This window comes from Bubalus bubalis, chromosome 5 (genome assembly GCF_019923935.1).
Source record: "Bubalus bubalis isolate 160015118507 breed Murrah chromosome 5, NDDB_SH_1, whole genome shotgun sequence".
Taxonomy (NCBI): Eukaryota; Metazoa; Chordata; class Mammalia; order Artiodactyla; family Bovidae; genus Bubalus; species Bubalus bubalis.
The window spans coordinates 8191653-8208848 of NC_059161.1; the positions used below are offsets into that span (position 1 = coordinate 8191653).

A 17196-nucleotide genomic window follows, 5' to 3' on the forward strand; every position below is an offset into this window, starting at 1 on the left:
ATTCCAGCTTGTGCTTCCTCCAGCCCAGCGTTTCTCATGATGTATTCTGCATAGAAGTTAAATAAGCAGGGTGACAGTATACAGCCTTGACATACTCCTTTTCCTATTTGGAACCAGTCTGTTGTTCCATGTCGAGTTCTAACTGTTGCTTCCTGACCTGCATGTAGATTTCTCAAGAGGCAAGTCAGGTGGTCTGGTATTCCCATCTCTTTCAGAATGTCCCACAGTTTATTGTGATCCACACAGTCAAAGGCTTTGGCATAGTCAATAAAGCAGAAATAGATGTTTTTCTGGAATTCTCTTGCTTTTTCCATGATCCAGCGGATGTTGGCAATTTGATCTCAGGTTCCTCTGCCTTTTCTAAAACCAGCTTGAACATCTGGAAGTTCATGGTTCACGTATTGCTGAAGCCTGGCTTGGAGAATTTTGAGCATTCTTTTACTAGCGTGTGAGATGAGTGCAATTGTGTGGTAGTTTGAGCATTCTTTGGCATTGCCTTTCTTTGGGATTGGAATGAAAACTGACCTTTTCCAGTCCTGTGGCCACTGCTGAGTTTTCCAAATTTGCTGGCATATTGAGTGCAGCACTTTCACAGCATCATCTTTCAGGATTTGAAATAGCTCAACTGGAATTCCATCGCCTCCACTAGCTTTGTTTGAAGTGATACTTCCTAAGGCTCACTTGACTTCACATTCCAGTATGCCTGGCTTTTGGTGAGTGATCACACCATCGTGATCATCTGGGTCTTGCAGATCTTTTTTGTACAGTTCTTCTGTGTATTCTTGCCACCTCTTTTTAATATCTTCTGCTTCTGTTAGGTCCATACCATTTCTGTCCTTTATTGAGCCCATCTTTGCATGAAATGTTCCCTTGGTATCTCTAATTTTCTTGAAGAGATCTCTAGTCTTTCGCATTCTGTTGTTTTCCTCTATTTCTTTGCATTGGTCACTGAGGAAGGCTTTCTTATCTCTCCTTGTTATTCTTTGGAACTCTGCATTCAAATGGAAATATCTTTTCTTTTCTCCTTTGCTTTTGGCTTCTCTTTTTTTCACAGCTATTTGTAAGGCCTCCCCAGACAGAGATTTTGCTTTTTTGCATTTCTTTTCCATGGAGATGGTCTTGATCCCTGTCTCCTGTACAATATCACGAACCTCAGTCCATAGTTCATCAGGCACTCTATCAGATCTAGGCCCTTAAATCTATTTCTCACTTCCACTGTATAATCATAAGGGATTTGATTTAGGTCATACCTGAATGGTCTAGTGGTTTTTCCCTACTTTCTTCAATTTAAGTCTGAATTTGGCAATAAGGAGTTCATGATCTGAGCCACAGTCAGCTCCCAGTCTTGTTTTTGCTGACTGTATAGAACTTCTCTATCTTTGGCTGCAAAGAATATAATCGGTCTGATTTTGGTGTTGACCATCTGGTGATGATTCCTTACCCCACATGTATTGTATCAGCTGCTCTTTACAGCAGTTCATACTTGAAGGTGATTTTAGCCCTCCCAGTATAAGTTCAGTGTACAGACTTAAACAAAGGCTTATTGACAAGGTCACGGGTACAGGGACTGGTAAGTGGCAGAGGAGGACCAAGGCCATGTCTCTGGCTACCAAGCACTGCCTTCCTGCTTGTCCAGTGCTTTGCTGCTCTTGCTGCTTGGGCGTGGTCTAGCGGGGTAAGGACAGCAGGGCTGAGCCTTTCATGATCTTTCAGCCTTTTCTGTGGAGGGGAAGATAGAGTTTTGGAGGAGCTAGAGTTTGGGTTTTGGTTTATGAGGGAAGAGTTGAATCTTTCTCTAGGATGGAGGTTATAGGCTTGGGTTCATCAGCACAGTACTTCAATCCCCTGATCTACTGGCTTTGTGGAATGAAAAGGTTAATTTTTTTTTTTTTTAAGGGTGTTGGCATCTAATGAGATGAACCTAGAAGTTTAAACGTAGACTGAATATGTTCATGCATTCATGCTCAGTCATGCAGTTATGTCTGACTCTTTGCGACCCCATGGATTGTAACCACCAGGCTCCTCTGTCTGTAGGATTCTCCAGGCAAAAATACTGGCGTGGGTTGCCATTTCCTCTTCCAAGGGATCTTCCCGACTCAGGGATCGAACTCACATCTCCTGCATTGGCAGGTGGATTCTTTACCACTGTGCTGACTAAATATAGCTGGACTTTAATCTCTGTTTTATAAATTCCATGGTATTCTGTTGCAAAATAGGACATAGCATTTTTAAATAGGCAGCTTTTCAGAGTTGCATGTGAAACTTTCATCTTTCAGTACAGATGTTGGCAATTAGCTCAGCTCAAATGTGCCCTCTGCTTCGAAAGTGACCTCTCTTTTAGCCTTCTGGAGAGGCTAAGGTTTGCAGTTGCCCGTTAACCAACTGCTGTACTGTGCTTGGTCACTCACTCATGTCCGACTCTTTGCGGCCCCATGGACTGTAGCCTGCCAGGCTCCTCTGCCCATGGGGATTCTCCAGGCAAGAATACTGGAGTGGGTTGCTATGCCCTTCTTCAGGGGTAGCAGCTCTAAACAACACAAATTTATTCTCTTGCAGCCCTAGAGGTCAGAAGTCTGAGATGGGTCTATACCAGAGGGCTATAATCAAGATGTGGCTGAGCTGCGTTCCTTGTGGAGTCTTTAGGGAAGAATCTCTGTGTTTCCTTGCCTTTTCCAGTTTTGCTAGCTTTTACTTATTAAAATTTTATTACGATGTTTACTGGGTAGAAAGATATTAAAAGCGGATTATATTTTCTGCATGTATCTTCCTTTGAAAACTTTTAATAGTAAGTATATAGCTCCCTTTGTGAAAACTAAACACCAGTCCTTTGTCCACCAGCTAGAGGATGAGGCTTTGACTGGTGGGTCATCACAGGCTTTGGCTGATGGAGAACTCAGATGTAGGCCGAGGCCAAAGCTAGAGACAGGCTCGAGTCACGGGACCCACTGCCCCTGAGAGCTAGGTTGAGGGCACCTCTGCAGAGAACTCTAATCCGGAACTCGGGGGAAACCCAAGTGAACCCAGGTGAACCAAAGGCGAGGTCACCTTCCTGCCAATGCAATGCAGCCACACGTCTTGCCCTTCCCAGCTACAGAAGGCTCTGGCCTTTAAAGGGCCAGTCATTGCAAGTTTTTACATCTCTTGAGGTTGGAACAGCTTTGGGGGCTGCGTGACTGTGAGTTTAATGGGGGAAGGAGAATTACAGATTGTGGTGAGACCGCAGGGTCCTCGGGGGTCTGTGTTCCTTAGGAATGGGTGTCTTCTGAAGTCTCTGCTAGTAACGGGCAAGTCCTTATAACCCTTCCGTGTTTGCTAATTGCTCACAGTGTGTCTGTGGCGGTGGTGACAGTCTATCAGAAATGTAAAAAGCTATTGGAAACTATGAAAAGTAAATGAAAATTAATGTTAGATATATAAATACTGTTGATGGTAGCTAAGTATAGCACATGTGGGCATGCACATATATACTCACACACATTTAAAACTGCCTAAACGAAATTTAGTTTAGTTGAAATGACCATCATAATAGAAGAGACATCTTCTGATGAATAACTGTTTAATTCAGTGGTACAAACAGTAGGTTTTCTGGGTTAGAGACTGAGAATATTTAAAAGAGACTTTATAGAGGAGTTGGGAAACCAGAGAGGGTGGAGGGGTGAAAATGGTGTGCTCAGAGGCACAGAAGTGTGAAGGCCCCATTTGTTCAGGATTTCAGGACTAGTGGGAAATAGGGTGGAATGATAAAGCAGAGCTGGAATAGAATGTCAGCCACTGCCTGCCCCATCCCAGCCAAGAAATAGATAATTGAAGATGGGAAGTCAGCAAGCCCACCTTGGCTCAGTCCACAGGGCAGAGAAAACCAAGCTTTTCTGTGTCTTGGGTGCCTCATCCCCTTATCTTGCTGGGGTCTGGAGTTCATGGCAAAGGGTTTGACAATAACTTGGCAAGCTGGGAAGCTGTTGGGTAAGTCCTGGGACAAAAGTGTTGTGATTTTAAGAATGCTTTACCATGTGGATTCTCACCACCCCTGTCCCAACTGTCAGACACATTCTTGAGTTTTTCCTAGTGATTATGAAGGAAGCAGCTATTTTGTTTCCCCTTCAGATACATCTACTAGTCAGCAACAATCCCCAAGTGTCAACCTCTTATGCCCAACTTCTTACACAGTCAGACTTCTGCAGGAAGCCCGCCTAGATAGGGTGTGGTCTCTGCTTGTGGGGCAGAAGGAAACTGTTTAGTCTATTTAACATTTTATTTGTATTTTGGCTGCCCTGGGTCTTGTGGTGAGCTGGGGCACTCTCCAGTTGTGACGTGCAGGCTTCTCACCGCAGTGGTTTCTCTGGTTGCGGAGCAGACTCTAGAGCAGGCCCCGTAGTTGTGGTACACGGGCTTAGTTGCTCCTTGGCATATGGAATCAAATCCTCGTCCCCTCCTCTGGCAGGCAGATTCCTAACTGCTGGACCACCAGGGAAGTCCCTATTTAGTCTGTTTAAAACTTGAACTGTGTCTTTCTGGCCCAGAGCTCCTTGGCCTAAGTGTTAGTCGCTTAGTCATGTCCAATTCTTTGCAACCCCTTGGACTGTAACCCACCAGGTTCCTCTGTCCAATTCCCTTCGCCAAGGTTTCTTCCTGACCCAGGGATCGAACCTGGGTCTCCTGCATTGCAGGCAGGTTCTTTACCTTCGGAGCCACAGGGAAGAAGCCCTACTTGGCCTAACTTCTAAGTTACTTCAGTCGTGTCCGACTCTGTGCAACCCCATAGACGGCAGCCCACTAGGCTCCCCCGTCCCTGGGATTCTCAAGGCAAGAACACTGGAGTGGGTTGCCATTTCCTTCTCCAATGCATGAAAGTGAAAAGTGAAAGTAAAGTCGCTCAAACACCTTTGTAATTCATGAGCACCTTTCTCCCTAGTAAGATTCCTTTTTGTACAGAGGATGTTTCTTCAGTTAATAAAATACTGGTGGATGTTTCTGTGGAGACTGCTTTGCACATGTGGTTGAACAAGAGGAACATATCACCAAAAAATGCTCTCACTGTGGTCAACAGCTTCATAGAACACAGACCTGGGGGATTCTGAAACTAGATTTTACCTCTTCTGTATAAGATAGGTCTGGTCATCAGTTCTTCACGAAGTTGTTGTAACGATTAGAAACAGGATACCTAAAAGCACCTGATACTCAGTAGAGAGTAGACATTGTAAATAACGTCTACATTTTATATCAGTTCCTCCTCCTGAGCAGGTGTTTGCTATGTTGCGTTGATTCTGTTTGAGATGGTTTTTAATTAGGAAGGTGGCGCAGTTGATGGCAACCACCCCAGGCAACGTTCTCTGCAAGCAGTGACCCCACGAAGCCAGCGGGCAGGGGCAGGGGGCAGGCCTTGTGCAGACTCAATCTCCCACAGTTGCTGACAGAAAAAAAAAAAATCTTTTTAGTTTTGCTTTGCTGAGAAGGTGGTGCTGAATGCTCTCTTCCACTGGGAACTCAGTTTCAGTGTGCAGCGGATCTCAGTAAGTGGGGTCACACCGCTGCTTTTCTAAAAGGAGACGCATTTCTGTTTTTATTAATTGCGGAACTGACACGAGCCTGGCGGGATTTGTAAAAGGAAACAGGTTCATGTTCCTTCTTGCGGTATCCACTGCCTTCTAGAAATTAAGAGAGAGGAAGGGAGTTTTTTGTTTTTCTAGTCAGAAGACCATACCCTCTTCTGGTTTAAAACAAGCAACCTCATGTCATTGGAGACCTGCCATTTGTGAGTTTCTGGAATAAAAGGAATTCTCAGATTTTTGTCGGCTGTCATTATTGAAGGAACGTAGCAAAGCCATGATGCCAAGAGATGCCTAAAATAGCTGTGCATGTAATTATGGGACTAGATGCTTCCTCATCACAAGCTTGGAATTATGTTCTTTTTGGAGTTGAATCTAATATTAAAGACCATTGATGTGGATGGACAAGGAGAGGTTTTTATTCTATACTGAGGTTTTCTAATATATATTCAGTTCAGTTCAGTTGCTCAGTCATGTCCGACTCTTTGCGACCCCATGGACTACAGCATGCCAGGCCTCCCTGTCCGTCGCCAACTCCCGGAGTTTACTCAAACTCATGTCCATTGAGTTGGTGATGCCATCCTACCATCTCATCCTCTGTTGTCTCCTCCTCCTCCTGCCCCCAATCCCTCCCAGCATCAGGGTCTTTTCCAATGAGTCAGTTCTTTGCATCAGGTGGCCAAAGTATTGGAGTTTTAGCTTCAAACTCAGTCCTTCCAATGAACACCCAGGATTGATCTGCTTTATGATGGACTGGTTGGATCTCCTTGCAGTCCAAGGGACTCTCAAGAGTCTTCTCCAACACCACAGTTCAAAAGCATCAATTCTTTGGCACTCAGGTTTCTTTACAGTCCAGCTCTCACAGTGCAGCTCATTTTTATATAGTAAGATACAACAATAATCTCAACATAAAACCAGTGTTGGGTGACAAGAGTATTAGGATTGGAATGAACTTGTTTTATAAAAACTATTATCTGCAAAATTTCTGTAAACAGCAGTTACTCCTTATCCTTTTGAACTTGGTTTGACCACTCCATTTTTTTTAACATGCAACCTTCTTACACACACAACTGAGTGTATGACGTGAAGGACAGCCTCATAGAGCACCATGATGGAGCAGTGATTATCTTTTTGCAAGTTGGAGGCTGCAGAGGTTTGTGGTCCATTTTTTTTGCTTGTTGAGTATTCTGCAGCAATAACCAAGTAGCCTCTAGGGGGCAGCGTAAGGCCAGTTAAAACCCCTGTGCCTGGGGCTGTTGGTGGGGTTTTCTGACTCATTGACCAGCCTTTCTTGGTCCATGATGCAGCATCCCTGCTTCTCCTGGCCAAAGTCACTCATTCTCTAGACCTTGCCAAGGTGGGGATCTTTACCATTAAGCCTCTAATACCCTGCTTGCCTCCACTCATCCTGTTCTTTTCCGTACTCTTAAGCTCCCCTAGTCTACTTTGTACCATATGATACAGCAAATGAGTCCCACGTCAGCTTAATGATAGAATTGGTTTGCTGTCGTTTCACAACCAGCTATACGTGTCCTTTGGGCAGGAGCAACCTCTTATGTCTTTGTGTGTCTCATAATACCAGGACTGCCCTGGAAGGCTAGATAAATCCTTGGCCACAGCTGGATTATTCCTTAGTCTGTAGTGAGTGCTTGGTGGGTATTTGCTGACTTGATTGTTGAGATGGTCTTGTTTCTGTGCAAGAGAAAGTATTTTCTTCGCTTCACTTGTTTCAGAAATGTGTGCATTCTCACGTGCTTTCTGGTTTGTTTCAGATTGAGATGCAAGATAGGAGGGCTTTCAAAATAAGCCCAGGGGTGTAATGGAAAACATTAATGCTTGGTGCCAGAGATGCATATTTGCATCTAGGTTCTTCCTATTCTCAGCCGCAGTTTTTCTCACCCAAAATGTGGGGCTGTCTAAGCTGATCAGATAATTTACCATTTGACCTGGAGCACCTTTGAGAGTGAAGGAGGACATTTAAAAATATTGATAGTCACATAGTCGTTGTTGTTCAGTCGCTCCGTCGTGTCCGACTCTTTGCAACCCCGTGGACTGCAGCATGCCAGGCTTCCCTGTACTTCACCATCTCCCGGAGCTTGCTCAAACTCATGTTCGTTGAGTCAGTGATGCCATCCGACCATCTCATCCTCTTTCATCCCCTTCTTCTCCTGCCCTCAATCTTTCCCAGCATCAGGGTCATTTCTGATGTCGGCTGTTTGTATCAGGTGGCCAAAGGATTGGAGCTTCAACTTCAGCATCAGTCCTTCCAATGAATATCCAGGACTTAGTTCCTTTAGGATGGACTGGTTGGATCTCCTTGCAGTCCAAAGGACTCTTAAGAGTCTTCCCCAGCACCACAGTTTGAAGGCATCATAGTCCTTGGAAGTATTTATTGACTGGGGAATGCTTTTTATATTGTATCTTTTGGCTTGCCTGTGAAAGTGTTCTATTTAAAAATTATTTTCAAAATAACATTTCCAATAAAATATTAAAATAATAGGACAGCCTGTCAGTGGGTTCAATGGATTGGCATGCTAGAACAGCATATGGTGTTTCAAAGAATCAGGTCAAGTGATCCATGTAAAGTGCCTAGTGCCATACTTGGGATACATGGTGTATTTAGGAAATGATAATTTCCTTTTCCTTTATGGAATAAGGTTGGACAAAGAAGCACTGACAGCAATAAACAAAGACCGATAGGCTTTTTAAAGAGACCACTGCAAGGAGGGTGTTTTTCTAGCTCTCTAGATCCTGACAACACAATGTGAGTTTTGTCCAGCTCTAGCAGGAAAATACTGATTGAAGAACACGGTTTTGCTTGTATGTGGTCAGACAGCTGTCTCAGCAGTAGAGCACTTACCCTAGGGGGGCTCTGCCTTTCGGGTGATAATTTGGCTGCCCTGTGAGGACAGAGCTCTTCTCCTCACTTGTGAATTTGTCACTACTTCTGGGCAACTTGCCTGGAAAGCTGGAGGATCCAGCCTTGGCACCCCTCTTCTGCAGAAGCCATCCTGCCGTTTAGGGGCCTGAACTCAGCAATTGTGCTTAAATACTGGGTTTACCTGAAACTTGATAGTTTGAGCTGTAAAATACATACCTACTGTTAAGGTTGGTATCCCCCACTCAGTTGTGTCTGACTCTTTGCAACCCCATGAACTGCAGCCCACCAGGCGCCTCTGTCCGTGGGATTCTCCAGGCAAGAATACTAGAGTGGGTTGCTATGCTTGCCTCCAGGGGATCTTCCCGACCTAGGGATCGAACCTGCGTCTCTTACGTCTCCCTGCATTGGCAAGGGGGTTCTTTACCACTAGTGCCACCTGGGAATCCCCCAAAGGCTTCTGTGCTTGCCACCTCCTGGTGTGACAGAGCATTCAGGGAGTGCCCTATGGCCTGCTGGACGTGGGGAAGGGTCTGCACATGGTGAATAGCGATGTGTGTCAGGGGAATCAGGCCGGGAGTGGGTGGCATTGGCGGCCAGCGCTCCGCAGGGCTCCTCACGGCCTCTTCTTTCTCCAGGTACGTGTACATCCCAGCGGGCGGGTCACAGCATGGCCTGCTGGGGGCCCTCTTCTCCACTGCGATGACATTCGCGTTTGTGAGCTTCTGGCACGGCGGGAACGACTACCTATGGTGCTGGGCCGCCCTCAACTGGCTGGGGGTCACCGTGGAGAACGGCGTCCAGAAGCTCGTGCAGAGGCCGCACGTCCAGCACAGCTTGGTGAGCAGGTCCTGGCTTGTGCGGCAGGGGCAGCCAAGCTGGGTGGACTGGGTTTGGGAGGGGAGGCGGTCATCACGTTTACACGCATTGTGGGCCATTTCTGCCGGATTGGCTCAGCATCCAGAGTGTTCCCGGAGACAGGACAGCTGAACAAGATGTGGTGGCTCAGACAGTAAAGCGTCTGCCTGAAATGCAGGAGACCTGGGTTCGATCCCTGGGTCGCAAGATCCCTGAAGAAGGGAAAGGCTACCCACTCAGTACCTTGCCTGGAAAATTCCATGGATGGAGGAGCCTGGTAGGCTACAGTCCATGGGATCGCAAAGAGTCGGACACTACTGAACAACCTCACTGCTTCACTGGCTGTAACTATAAAATAATTCATATTTATTATGAGAATTAGAAAATTCAAATGAGTATAAGGAAGATGTCTCCTCAAGAGAAACCACTGTTAAATCCCTTCTAAATTATTTTTTTTGAGCAAAACTTGTTTTAGTTACTGTGTTTTTGACTGCTCTGTGGCGTCTTTGCTGTATGTGGACTTTCTGTGGTTGTGGCGAGTGGAGGGCTCCTCTTCTTGTGCACACGCTCAGTTGCCCCACTGCGTGTGGGGTCTTAATTCCTGGACCAGGGATCGAACCCATGTGCCCTACATTGCAAAGTGGATTCTTTCTTGCATTTTTCAATGAAGGGTGATTACGGTATTGTGCTGGTTTCTGCCATACATCAACGTGGATCAGCCATAGGTGTACACGTGTCCCTTCCCTGTCAAGCCTCCCTCCCACCTCTCACCCCCCCACCCCATCCCGCCCCTCTAGGTTGTCCCAGAGCCGCGGTTTGAGCTCCCTGAGTCATACAGCAAATCCCCACTGGCTTTCTATCTTTCAGATGTTAGTGTGTATGTTTCCATACTATTCTGTATCCATTTGTCCCACCCTCTCCTTCCTACCCCCGCCCCCACTGTGTCCAGAAGTCTGTTCTCTGTGCTGCATCTCCATTCCTGCCCTGCAAATAGGTTCATTGGTAGCAAGGTGGATTCCTGACCACTGGGCCACGAGGGAAGGCCCCCTTTCTTCTAAATTTTTTCTCTCCTCTCTCTACACACGCACACATGTACATTGCACACACATACATGTATAACATTTTAAACATACCATTATCCTAGAGATACAGTTGTATCAGGACTCTTTTCTATGTCATCAAATACATTTCTAACAACCCTTTTTAATGGCGTTACAGAATTCCATTATGTGGCTATACCATAATTCATTTAATCAGTCTCTTATCAACATATTGTTCTAATTTTTTTTTGCAGTTAGTGGTTGCATTGAGATGACTGTCATAACAAGGGTGAATTCTTCAATGTTTAACATTGCTAAGTTAAAGATTTTTCTTACTTTTAAAGTTTGCATGCCTACTGCTTACCTGTTCCTTAACTGCCCAGTAGACAAAGTTTGCCAGTTTGCATTCCTACCAACGGTGCCTGAGAATGCCCTTGCCAATCCTGAGTAGTACTGGTATTTTTAATCTTTGCTATTTAAATAGGTTTTAGCAGCATAACAATCAACTAAAGATTTAAGACACATTCACAACCTTTAGGAAAATAACTTGGGAAATTAAGCATTTTTCTTTACACACATGTTTAGGTGATTTAAAAGTATGAGCAATGTTTTGACATGTAAATGTGGCAAAGGATGTATTAGATATTAGAATCTTACAGGAATCTTCAATTCTGAATATGTAGCTATATTCCGGTAACTCTGAAAAAAGTAGCTAAAAAGAATTATGCCATTATCAGTGTTGATGGCAGGCAGTAAAACACAAAAAATTTACTGGGAAATGATTAATGTAAGTAAACTCCCCCAGTATTTGCAGCTAAAGCAAATATATTTCAAAAAGTCAACATCACCAAAATAGAATACATTTGAGTGTTTTTTTATAAAGATAGCTGTGTGTGTGTGTGCGTGTGTGCACACGCACGCACACTCAGTCGTGTCTGACTCTGCGACCCCATGGATTGTAGCCCACCAGGCTCCTCTGTCCAAGGGATTTAGATTCAATAAAAACTGCATCAAAGCACATAGCAAAAATATCACTCCTAAAGGAATTTAAGTATGTTCATATATGTTTAAAGATAAATATTTTATTCAGTTCTAGTACCCAGCAACCAGCGGGAAAGAAATGTCAGTGAATTCCAATAGAAAGTGGAATTTCAATGAGAGTCATGGCTTTGTAACACAAAGAAAAACCATAAAAAGTGGTATAATAAAGGTTACACACTTCACCCTTCAAATCTGAGCAGTCTTCCCCAAAGCGGGAACCTCATCAGCCACGAAGGCCAGAAAATTCTTTTCAGCCCAGATTGAAGCCCTGTGACACATTTCTGTGTACCCTCATAAAGGATCTGACATTAACCTTGAACTTAATCTTAAGAGTTCTGTGGACTTTGAGCCATGGATTATATTACTAATAAATCTAAAGAATCTAAAATATTAAAAGAGTAACCCAAACTGTGTGATGCAACCTATGACTTATTAGAAAAAAAAATGTTAGTTGCTCAGTCATGTCCAACTCTTTGTGGCCCCGTGGACTGTAGTCCACCAGGCTCCTCCGTCCATGGGATTCTCCAGGCAAGAATACTGGAGTGGGTAGCCATTCCCTTTTCCAGGGGACTTCCCGACCCAGGGATCAAACCCAGGTCTCGTTCACTGCAGGCAGATTCTTTACCATCTGAGCCACCAGGGAAAGCCTTACGGCTTATTAGTTTTGGCTAAAAATGGAGGAAGGCGGTAAAAAGACTTGCTCACAGGGTGAAGCACTTGAATGTCTGCTGTGCCACATCACAGCTCATTCCAGGACCTTCACGTGTTTACCTCATCTGAGCTTCTGCCCACAGTTCAAGCACCTTGGTGTATAGTAATTTTTGAACATGCAATTTTTTTTGGTGAGATATATGTCTTGTATATTGCAGATGTGGTGTTTAGTTTACATATTTATTGAGCAAGGACACATTTTGTAAAATCTGTTTTTAGCACCTGTCTTGCCTCTTGACAGCCTGGTGATTACTTACGGCTATTTAGACTCAGGAGTTCTTTAAGTTCAAGGTCAAGGCCCCGTTACTATTTGTCTTCTGTATGGTTAGCTGTGTGTCTGAGTTCATTTCAGTACGTTAGTACACAATTAAGCCTTCTAAATTGGGCTTGTTCTTTAGTTCTTTTTCCACCTGTCCACTCAAGGAATTTTCCTCCATTGCTCTGTTTCTTACAGAGTTCAGTACAGATGCTGTTTTCCTTCTGAAAAACATGGCTGGCCTTCCAGATGTACATAGCCTTCTGAATAAACTGTTTCCCTACTTGGGTTGCCTCCTCCTCGCTCTTTTCATGAATCCATTTCCCATTCTTTTCTTTATTGAGATATAATTGCTGTACAGCATTATATATAAGTTGCAGGTACACTAAGTACAACATAGTGATTGACAATTTTTAAAGGTTATACTCCACTTAACGGTTGTTATAAAATAGTGGCTATACATTTACCTTTTGGGGGACCACAGTCCAAATAAGACTTAATGCCTCCTTGGCACTTTATTTCATCTGATTTTAATCTTCCCGATGATCTGACAGTATTTTTGCAATGGGAGCTCACTCCCCATGGCCCTTATGCACTCTCCCCAAGGCATTCATCCTTCATCTGTTTTTTTTTTTAAGTGATGGATTGAAAAACATGTGAATAACAAGGATTATCATCCCTTCTTTTTTGTGTCTTCTTTAACCTCAAAGCTTTGCCTGGGGCACAAGAGATATTAAGATAATGGGTTTTTTTTTTGCCATGCTGAGAAGCTTGTGGGATCTTAATTCCCCAACCAGGGATCAAACCCAGGCCTTTGGCAGTGAGAGCGCAGAGTCCTAACCACTGGACCACCAGGGAATTCCCTGGAGTGGGATTTTATTTCTTGGTGACCGTTGAACACTCAGAGCTGAGTGTTGAAGATTGGAAGCCCTCTGCCACTCCAGGCAGGGCTCTCCCGTTGAACTTGATGCAGGAGTGGAAATGTCCACTGTGTCGTCCAATCCGAGTAGTCATGAGCCACACTGAGGACTTGAAGTGTGGCTATCATCACTGAGAAACTAATTTTTAAATTTATTTAACTTTAATTAATTTGAATCTCAGTAGCCCCCACGTGGCTAGTGGTTTCCATTTGTGGCAGTAGAGTTCTAGAATGTATCCCTTTTCTAGAAATAAAAAAAATAGAAGAATATAGTATTTGACTCTGCTGTAATTTAGGAAGGTTTTTATTGCTGATGGGATGCCTCATATATGCAGCTGACTACTGAACCTCTCTCCCCTTGATCATCTCACAGATGTCTCAGACTTAGCATGCGGAGTACTGACTTGGTGAACCACCCGGTCCTCAATAATTCCAGCTAGCTCCTCTCCCTCCAGCAGTCTCTACTTCTGCAAAAGCCACCGTCATCTTGCTAGTCACTCATGGCCAGGGCCCTCAAGTTGCCCTTTGTACCTTCCTCTCTCGAAGTCCTACCTGTATGTGCTGTACGTTCTACCTCCTAGGTAGGTCTTAATTTCTAAAAACTGTTTCCATCTCCACTGAGTCATCCTAACCCCACTGTTACCATTTCTTGCCCAGTCTACCAGATAGCTGTGAACTGGTCTCCCTGCTTCCACTTCTGCCTTCTTTAGCTCGTTATCCTCGCAGTGCTGAGTGATGCTTGTCAATAAATAACCTAACCAATTAGCCTCCAATTAAAATAAAAAAATACAAAAAATAAATACCTAACCACGTTGTCGTCCTTAAAAATATCCAGAGGCATCCCATTTTCTTGGGACTCAGTCCCCAGTATTGAAGATGACCTGTAAGACCTTGGCTGATTCTCATCTTGCTCCTTCTCCGCATCCTCTCTGGCTCTCTCCTCTCACACCCCGTTCCTCCTTCTGTTCATTTTCATACCTGGCCCCTCCAGCCCCAGCTCCCTGGCACAGGCTCTTCCATCTCTAGGATGCTCTTATTCCTTTCCCTCCTTTTCACCCTTCTGACTTCAGCTTGAATGACTGCTTGCTTGGGTACCATTTACTGATCCTCCTAAGTCAATCAGGTCCCAACTGGTAACCCCTTTGGGGTACCTTGTATGTGGTCTGTTCAGCTGTACTTATCACAGTTACAGAGAAATGTTCTTTTACAATAGCTTGTTTAATCCTTATCTCCCTCTCTGAACTGGTAAGCCTCCCTACATCAGAAATCTGTATCTGTTGCCAAAAAATCTTGGCTCTGTGTGTACCAATGTCAAACAGAAATACAGAGACAGAGTTATGGAGGAGAAGGAAAGAGTGGTTTTATTACTTTGCCAGGCAAAGGGGGAACAGAGTAGGCTGGCACCTCAAGAACTGTGTCCCCCTCCTTGGTGAGTTGGGAGAGGTGATATTGTCAGACAGGGGTATGTGATAAGGATCAATCTTCACCCCTTCTTCTGCAAAGTTTCAAAAGGATAGCATTGATGACTAGATTTAAGTGTCATGGAAAGTAGATGGGGGAAAAGTGGAAACAGTGACAGATTTTATTTTCTTGGTCTCTAAAATCACTACGGATGGTGACTGCAGGCATGAAATTAAAAGATGCTTGCTCCTTGGAAGAAAAGCTATGACAAACCTAGACAGCATATTAAAAAGCAGAGACATCACTTTGCTTTCAAAGGTCTGTATAGTCAAAACTGGTTTTTCCAGTAGTCATGTATAGATGCGAAAGTTGGACCATGAAGAAAGCTGAGTGCCGAAGAATTGATGCTTTAAAACTGTGGTGCTAGAGAAGATCCTTGAGCGTCCCTTGGACAGCAAGGAGATCAAACCAGTCTATCTTAAAGTAAATCAGTCCTGAATATTCACTGGAAGAACTGATACTGAAACTCCAATACTTTGGCCACCTGATGCAAAGAGCCAGCTCATTGGAAAAGACCCTGATGTTGGGAAGACTGAAGGCAGGAGAAGGGGATGACAGAGGATGAGATAGTTGGATGGCATCACCGACTCAATGGACATGAATCTGAGCAAACTCCGGGAATTCGTGAAGGACAGGGAAGTCAGCATGCTGTAATTCATGGGGTTGCAAAGAGTCAGACACAATTTAGCGACTGAACAGGAACAAAGGGTCTTAAATGCTCTGTCTCCTAATCTTGATGAACCTTTCTGGTCCCTTTAATCTTACCTCAGGTGGTTTTATTGCTGCTTCTCCTTTGATTAGCAACTGTTCTACCTGTTGGAACTCAGAGAAGGTCAGGAAGGCTGGAGTCTTCAGGCAAAGGAGGACAAAAAGGCTTCCATGCCCAGGAGCCCCACAGGGCCCTACTTAGCATCATATCCTTGACACGTATCATGATGCCTGGCACAGTGTAAGCATGCAGTATATACTTGTTGAATGAATGAAGGAGTGAATATATTTTCTGACTTTACTGAGGGGCTTGTGAGAGGAAATAAGCTTATGCAGCAGCTTGAAGAAGATTGGATACTGGAAGAACTCACTAAGACTGAGGCTTATTGAACATTATACAGGGAGATTCTTATGTAGCAGGATAAATACTAATTGGTCTAGTGATGGTAAAACGCTATTTTAATGTTGACTATACGTGTGTGTGTGTGTCTGTGTGTGTGTGTGTGTGTGTGTGAGAGAGAGAGAGAGAGAGGGAGAGAGAGAGGGGTAGGGAGCAATTAACCTTCCTGGTACCCCGCTGCTTTATGAGAGAGGGGGGATTACTGGCTGTGAGTCACTGAGGCCCAGAGCTGACAAAGGCATTTTGACAAAGTACCAAGCAAGGTGGATGAAGAGGAGTTACTGCTAAAGCAACACGCTTTTCCTCTGTATAAGTACTCTCCCGGGGAACTAGAATTTGTGTTCAGCATGGAAATCTTTTAATAAGTAGAAACATTTTGAAGCATCAGTAGAGGCGCACTACTTGCTGATTCTCTATTTGATCTCTGCTTTGAAAGAAGACACCTTCAGGCTGCTTGTTAGTCATTCCTACACAAAGGAGAATCTACATCCCAAGCTGCTCACCCACCCCACCTCTGATTTCCATTTCATTGAATAATTTAAATATGTCCTCTCCCCCAGCCCTTGTCCCTTCTTCTTTGCTGAACTGATTGATGTTTTTTCTGAAGCAGTAAAATATCTATGTATAGACTTAATTAAGAGAACAGGCCACCAGTGAAAGTCGTGGAGGGTCAGTCTCATGGTTCTCAGAGGGACCTGATACTTTTGTGTGTCAGAAAGACTGCAAAGCTCTGTAGTGATGTCCATTTCAGTTTATCAACTATATTGATCAGTTTGATTTTGAAGAGGAAATTGAGAGACCAGTCAACTTGAGAGGATAATGGATTGTAAAACTATGACATGATCTACCCAGTGATTTCCTAGTTTGGTGGAATCCTAACTCATCAACTGGCAGTTGGCTTGGTTAGAAAACCTTTTCACTGGAAGTCAGTAATTGCAGCCCTAACTCACTCACTGAAGAACCACAAGCAGACTGGTCTGAGAAGAGTTATTCTGTTGGACAAGGACTCCTGATCTTCCATTCGTCCTACACTTGGATCCATTTCAACAAAGATCAAGTGCTACCTGTCAATAATCACTTTTCTTCAGACCATAACCCTTCTTAGACTGAGCCCGTTTAGGCAGAGCCAACCTTATTGCTCATCTAGGAAAAAATTTCAGCACCCTTTGTGGGAGACACATTGCAGCTGGAGAACTCTTCTTAGTGAAAGACATGACCCGCCCCCTCCACCCCCCCCCCTTTTTTTTTTTGCACATTCTTTCAGTGCATCAATGCATACAGTGCACTGGTCTATCCATATATAGTGGTGGCGTCTATTAGTCAGTTCCACCCTCTCATGAACAAGGTATCTTGCCTGGTCTCTTGACAGGGTGATCAT

At 44.2% G+C, this 17196-nt stretch overlaps 1 protein-coding gene across 1 annotated transcript in view; it reads left to right on the forward strand.

The window, feature by feature from the left end:
* The window catches only part of HHAT (hedgehog acyltransferase), a 346658-nt gene that overhangs the window by 244856 nt on the left and 84606 nt on the right, over window positions 1-17196 (forward strand). The window contains exon 10 of the mRNA XM_045165642.1: window positions 9063-9264. Coding sequence (XP_045021577.1) covers window positions 9063-9264 — 202 coding nt within the window. The remainder of the gene's footprint in view (window positions 1-9062; window positions 9265-17196) is intronic.